The sequence below is a fragment of the Phycodurus eques genome, chromosome 20 (genome assembly GCF_024500275.1).
Source record: "Phycodurus eques isolate BA_2022a chromosome 20, UOR_Pequ_1.1, whole genome shotgun sequence".
NCBI classification, from domain to species: Eukaryota; Metazoa; Chordata; class Actinopteri; order Syngnathiformes; family Syngnathidae; genus Phycodurus; species Phycodurus eques.
The window spans coordinates 14,361,959-14,369,151 of NC_084544.1; the positions used below are offsets into that span (position 1 = coordinate 14,361,959).

Here is a 7,193-nt window from a genome sequence, read left to right on the forward strand (position 1 = left end):
TGTAACTCTGTTCGCTTGACAATGAAAATGGCTTCTGCGGTTTTTGTTGTTGACAGTTCCACTGGCAAAGATGTTATTGCTGAGGGGATGCTCGACCTCTTAAAACCAGCCATCCAACAACTGGACCTGCATGTGCACTCTGTCAGGTAAATGTGCGTCATATTCAACAGATTGATTTCACGTTATTTCCTCGTCATGTGCATCACATCGCTGCTAACTTTCGTTTTGCATGGTAGCCTCACGTGTCTCGTGACCCATGTCTCCAGCTCCAAGAATATTAAACGGTCGACCTGCGCCATTGTTTTGTGTTTTATGTCAATGTGTTCTAATTTACAGAGAGAGCCAAGTTGAACTAAGGGAACACATAGACAATCTTGCCACAGGTAATTATCTTTATTTGAATTTGACTAAATGACAAATTCGCGACTCCCCCACACACACACAAAATCATAAATACATTTTATGAACATAATAGCATTTTACTATAATGACGTACAGTAGCTACGGAAAGTATTCAGACCCCTTAAAATGTGCACTCTGTTATATTGCAGCCATTTGCTAAAATCAATGAAGTTATTTTCCCCCCTCATTAATGTACACACTGACTGCATCTCTGGACCTCAGCCACAGTGATCTTTGGGTTCTTCTTTACCAGTTTGGCCGGACGGCCAGCTCTAGGAAGGGTTCTGATCGTCCCAAACGTCTTCCATTTAAGGATTATGGAGGCCACTGTGCTCTTAGGAACCTTTTTTTTTTTGTAACCTTGGCCAGAGCCGTGCCTTGCCACAATTCTCTCTGAGCTCTTCAGGCAGTTCCTTTGACCTCCTGATTCTCATTTGCTCTGACATGCACTGTGAGCTGTAAGGTATTATAAAGACAGGTGTGTGGCTTTCCTAATCAAGTCCAATCAGAATTATCAAACACAGCTGGACTCCAATGAAGGTGTAGAACCATCTCCAGGACGATCAGTACAAATGGTCAGCACCTGAGTTAAATATGAGTGTCACAGCAAAGGGTCTGAATACTTATTATGGCTGTGTGATATTTCAGTTTTTCTTCTTTAATAAATCTGCAAAAATTTCAACAATTGCGTTTTTTTCTGTCAATATGGGGTGCTGTGTGTACATTAATGAGGGGAAAAATGAACTTAAATGATTTTAGCAAATGGCTGCAATATAACAAAGAGTGAAAATTTTAAGGGAGTCTGAATACTTTTCGTACCCACTATATGTACCTAATTTGACCCAGTGTACATTTGTGACGAGTGTAACATGAATGCATAATTATATTAGTATTTAACTTTGAAAATGTGTTGTTTGTTTGTTGTTTATTTACAGAGTTATGCCGGATAAATGAACATCAAAAGGTGGCTCTAGACCTGGATCCATATGTAAAGAAACTTCTCAATGCAAGACGAAGAGTAGTACTTGTAAATAACATACTGCAGAATGCTCAGGTTTGTGTTGTGTAATTCTTTAAGCGGACATCTGACATATTATTCAAAATGTACTTTTTAATTGCTACCAATAGTTCTCTGGAGTGTGCCCATCAAGTGTGAAATGAAACAACCAAGTAACTGCCTATTTCAGAAAAATAGTTTTATTAGACATTTTGAATTCCCGCTCCACTGTTCCACGTTACGTTGTGTGGAGTGACAACCCAAGTACGGCTTTCGTTACCATGATGACAGCGGCTAACGGGCTAATGTTCGGTACCAAGCCTCCAGGCCACAGGAATAATAATTTTCGATTGCCAGTCAAAAAAATAGAAAGAATGAATGATGCACTTCATTTTAACACCAAGCCGCTGAGTTCCACTTGGAAATTAGTGTAGCAAATCTGTCCATATGGCGCATGCAGCGGACACGTCGGCAACATAAAAGCTAAAAGTAGAATTAATAGGTCTATGTGATGCTCACCAAACTGAGCTTTCATAGGATATGGTGAAATTTTGTGTGAAATTCATCATCCTTGATGGCAGTCCACATTTTTGGAAAAGGTTTTGCAATATAGCACCAAAGCCAAAGAAAAAGCATCCTGAGTTCATCCTTAGAGGCTCTAAACTGAGGTATTGTGTGATCGAATTGCAGTGAGTTTGACCAATATTTTAATGCAAATTCTACAGTCCACTTAAAGTTTTTAACACCTGGAGTATGTTGTGGTTCTCTGCTTTGCCAAGTGTTTTCACCAGCCCCTTTCCAGCAGTAATAGCAGGCAGGTGCTGTTCAAGATTTTTTTAAAATCAGTTCTATAGAAATGAAAACCTCATAGGAATAAATGCAAAAAAAAACAAAAACAAAAAAAAAAACATGTAGTAAACACAAGCATTAAAGTAACAATGTTCTCGTGTCCTCAGGAGCGTCTGAGAAGACTCAACCATAATGTGGCGAAAGAGACAGCACGGAGAAAGACCATGTTGGAGGCCTCAGGAGTGTTCACCTCACGCTCTCCCAGTAAACCCTGAGCATCCATGTCCTCTGCAATACTGTGGATTGCCCCAATCTACAAGGACACATCAATACAGGCATCTGTCCCTTGAAGAAGTTCACTCTTCCATTGACCTGAAGCTTGCTCTTTGGTGATATGTTGATGTCCTGCACTGCGTCATCTGATTAGTTTTGTGTTTATGATGAACCGTTTCCAAAAGTCTGAAGCCCATATATGTTACCAATTTGTAAACCGTTAGGTCTAAATATTTGGACCGTGGCAAAGTTTTTGTAGTTGTTTTCCCTTACACACCACATATTGGGATTTACCTTTACTTCAAGAGGTTTCACATTTACGTACATGGGATTTACTAGTCGGGTGTTACACTATATCACTATCTTATGTCCTTTTTCGGGCACCCAAAAATATTTGGACCAGAATATTCTTAACTTGATAGCGACATTCTGCCATCGTCGTCCACTTTATTTGTCATGCAATGATTTACTGCAAATAGCAACTCGAGAAGTTTTAAAGGCAAATACTTCCATTATGGTGGTATACATGGGCAATATCATACAAATGAATTATCCAAATGCTTTTGGAGCTAACTATATTAGTTCTACAATGAAGAACTGTTATGATGTCTCCAGTTAGGCTGAAAAGATGTTAATGATCATGCCACACAATCATTTCCTGATAAGCCCTTCCCCTCAATGGTTTGGGGTTCTTCTGTGAATGTATATCAATAAAAACTGTGTTTTCATCCAGTAGTTTTACATTTTTTTTTACACCAAGTACAACCTAAAAAAATACGTAGGACTCAAAGTAGCACCATTATGATTAGACTAAAATATAGTAATGTATTAGGCCCAAGTGGTCATTAAAAACCGAGACACATTTTGTTCAGTATTTTTTTAAATGAGACCAAGAGGAATCATTTAAAAAAAAAAAAAATTCCCACCATTATTTGGACCTAATCTTTACAACTAAGTTGACATTTTAAAAATATATATTTTTGAGAGGGCAAGTAAAAAATAAACAACGGCGATGTGGTCGCACAAGTGATTTAACTGGGGATGTGTTAGTTCAGAATTAACTCATCACATTTTAAGTCACTCTAACGAGAGTCAGCACACACCTCCCACCAATTAAAGTGCCTCTGATGAACCACAAATAAAGTTAAGATATTCAAGTAGGCTTTTCCTGTCATTTTTTTTTTCGCAGTCACATTTTACAGCACAATCCATGGTCTGCCGAGTGCTTCTACAGCATCAAATGAACCTTATTGTCCAAAGATGTCAGTCAGGAAAAGGGTAGAACATAATTTCCAAGGCATTAAATATATCATGGAACAAAGAGTAGAGTGTCATAATCATCAAGTGAAGAAAATATGGCGCAACCATATCATCAAGATCCGGACATGATGGACATCCCTCCAAAATTTATGAAAAGAAGAGAAGAAAACTGCTCAGGGAGGCTGCCAAGAGGCAGACAGCTATATTGAAATAGTTGCAGGAATTTCTGGCAAGTACTGACTGTTTAGTACATGTGACAACAATCTCCTGTCTTCTTCATATGTCTCAGCTATGGAGCAGAGTGGCAAGATGGAAGCCTCAACCAGCAAAGAAAATCTTCCAAGCCTGCAAAAACACTTGAAGTCTCCCAAACACATGTGGGAAATGTGTTAAAAGTTTTGCTCATTCCAAAAGGTATGTTTGGTGCAAACACAACACTGCCCATCACCAAAGGAAACAGTGAAGTATGGTGGTGGCAAGCATCATACGGTGGGCTGTTTTTCTTCAGCCGAAACTGGGGCCTTATTCAAGTAGTGGAGGAAATTATGAACAGTTTCAAATAAGCACAAAACCTTACAACAGCACACTTTAAAGGATGGCAGGTGTGTGCTGACTCCCATTCAACTTGAGTTTGGATGTGATTGGTTAATTCTGAACATAGCTGCATTGCCCTGTGATACGAGGGTGTACACACTTGTGAAACCACATTATTTCAGTTGTTTATTTTTATTTCCCCTCTTGAAAAGATTTTCTTTATTAAGTTGTAAAGGTTATATACAACCCCAATTCCAATGAAGTTGGGACGTTGTGTTAAACATAAATAAAAACAGAATACAATGATTTGCAAATCATGTTCAACCTATATTTAATTGAATATACTACAAAGACAATATATTTAATGTTCAAACTGATAAACTTTATTGCTTTTAGCAAATAATCATTAACTTAGAATTTTATGGCTGCAAGAGGTTCCAAAAAAGCTGGGACAGGGTCATGTTTACCACTGTGTTACATCACCTTTTCTTTTCACAACATTCAATAAACGTTTGGGAACTGAGGACACTAATTGTTGAAGCTTTGTAGGTGGAATTCTTTCCCATTCTTCCATGATGTACAGCTTCAGCTGTTCAACAGTCCGGGGTCTCCGTTGTCGTATTTTACGCTACATAATGCGCCACACGTTTTAAATGGGAGACAGGTCTAGACTGCAGGCAGGTCAGTCTAGTACCTGCACTCTTTTACTACGAAGCCACGCTGTTGTAACACGTGCAGAATGTGGTTTGGCATTGTCTTGCTGAAATAAGCAGGGGCGTCCATGAAAAAGACGTTGCTTGGATGGCAGCATATGTTTCTCCAAAACCTCTATGTACCTTTCAGCATTAATGGTGCCGTCACAGATGTGTAAGTTATCCATGCCATTGGCACGAACACAGCCCCGTTCCATCACAGATGCTGGCTTTTGAACTTTCCATCCATAACAGTCCGGATGGTTCTTTTCCTCTTTGGCCCGGAGGATACGACGTCCACAATTTCCAAAAACAATTTGAAATGTGGACTCGTCGGACCACAGAACACTTTTCCACTTTGCATCGGTCCATCTTAGATGAGCTCGGGCCCAGAGAAGCCGGCGGCGTTTCTGGGTGTTGTTGATAAATGGCTTTTGCTTTGCATAGTAAGACTTTCAAGTTGCACTTACGGATGTAGCGCCAAACTGTATTTACTGACATTGGTTTTCTGAAGTGTTCCTGAGCCCATGCGGTGATATCCTTTACACATTGATGTCGGTTTTTGATGCAGCGCCGCCTGAGGAATCGAAGGTCACGGGCATTCAATGTTGGTTTTCGGCCTTGCCGCTTACCTGCAGTGATTTCTCCACATTCTCTGAACCTTTTGATGATATTATGGACCGTAGATGATAAAATCCCGAAATTCCTTGCAATTGTACGTTGAGGAACATTGTCCTTAAACTGTTCGACTATTTTCTAACGTACTTGTTCACAAAGAGGTGAACCTCGCCCCATCTTTGCTTGTTCCCAATTAGCCGTTCACCTGTGGGATGTTCCAAACAGGTGTTTGATGAGCATTCCTCAACTTTATTGCCCCCTGTCCCAGCTTTTTTGGAACGTGTTGCAGCCATAAAATTCAAAGTTAATGATTATTTGCTAAAAACAATAAAGGTTATCAGTTTGAACATTAAATATCTTGTCTTTGTACTGTATTCAATTAAATATAGGTTGAACATGATTTGCAAATCATTGGATTCTGTTTTTATTTATGTGTAACACAACGTTCCAACTTCTTTGGAATTGGGGTTGTAGGTCACGTTCTAGAGGGGAACAAGTTTGGAAATGATCTATCTTAATCGTGGTCTAATTTTTGGCCATCACAAAAACCTGGCACTTGAACAGGGGTGTGTAGAGTTTTTATATGCACTGTACCTCTTCTCTGAAGTTAGGGAATGCCTCATATATCAAGGGAAGTCAACCATTTATCATTCATTACAGTATGATCCAAAAGTCAGTCGAGGGACCTTAAATATCCATTAAAATGTTTTGAGGATTATAGGAGTTGTCCTTTTCTGGGTCTAACTAGTGGAGTGCTCGAGGCCCTAGACCGTAAGGTACCAACCAATAAGACCTTATTAAGCTGTTAATACAATTCTGAGGCAATTGCAATTTCTAGTTCTACAAAGAAAAAATTGTTTTGGTTTAATTTGTTTAATTGAGACATTCTACATACAGACATTCCTTGATGCTTTTAGATAATCAAGGAATAATTATCTTTCGATAATTACGATGCTAATCGTAATTATGTTAACGATTATAGATTATGCTCCCAATACAGAATATCAAAGAAATAGATTAGAGAAACCTTTGATGACCTCAAGATTGTATGTATTTATGTATGTATCCATGCATGGATTCCCCCCTGGTGACTGCATGCAGTGGAGTGCTGATATCGGAGCAATCCGATGATCTGAAGTGCTAAGGCTGTGCAACGGCCATTTTGGCTGCATCATTGCTGTGTCAGGTTTGTGTCATTGTGCTCACAATTGAGCTTCTAACAGAAAAATGCCCGTACTGTATTTTGGAGCCAACTAAGTGAATGAGCTGGAAAAAGTAATAGATCACCTGTTTTGAATGAGCTCCACATTTCTTTTAATTTTAAATCTTTGATTGAGCTTGAATTGTACTTACTGTATGTCTTTAATCGTCATAGATGTTATCTGTTTCATAAATGCATGACTAAAATCACATCAGGTGTTTGGATTTTCTGAGTGGGAAAAGTGTCGAAGAGGTCAAAAGGATGACAGCTCTAAACCTTCCTCAAAATCAATCTGTGAAAATTAATATTCTGTTCAACGTAAGCATGTGAACAACAATGGTGACTTATGTCTCCTACTATTTATTAACATCTAAAATCTAAAACATCTGATTTTATACTGGTAACTTGAGTCTTGGAACGTGTCAGG

General features: G+C 38.9%; 1 protein-coding gene across 1 annotated transcript; it reads left to right on the forward strand.

Annotated features, from left to right (window-relative positions):
• The first annotated feature begins 11 nt into the window (after positions 1–11).
• On the forward strand, positions 12–3,183 carry snapin (SNAP associated protein). The gene is made up of 4 exons (XM_061665126.1): positions 12–146; positions 337–383; positions 1,338–1,456; positions 2,356–3,183. Exons 1-4 carry the CDS (start codon positions 22–24, stop codon positions 2,461–2,463), a joined length of 399 nt encoding a protein of 132 aa, XP_061521110.1. The 5' UTR covers positions 12–21; the 3' UTR covers positions 2,464–3,183.
• The last annotated feature ends 4,010 nt before the right edge of the window (positions 3,184–7,193 follow it).

Bases quoted from the DNA above. Each gene is read 5' to 3' on its own strand.
- snapin (XM_061665126.1), top strand. From the start codon at position 22: ATGAAAATGGCTTCTGCGGTTTTTGTTGTTGACAGTTCCACTGGCAAA. The intron at 147-336 runs GTAAATGTGCGT...TCTAATTTACAG, and splicing joins CTGCATGTGCACTCTGTCAG to AGAGAGCCAAGTTGAACTAA. The intron at 384-1,337 runs GTAATTATCTTT...GTTTATTTACAG, and splicing joins CATAGACAATCTTGCCACAG to AGTTATGCCGGATAAATGAA.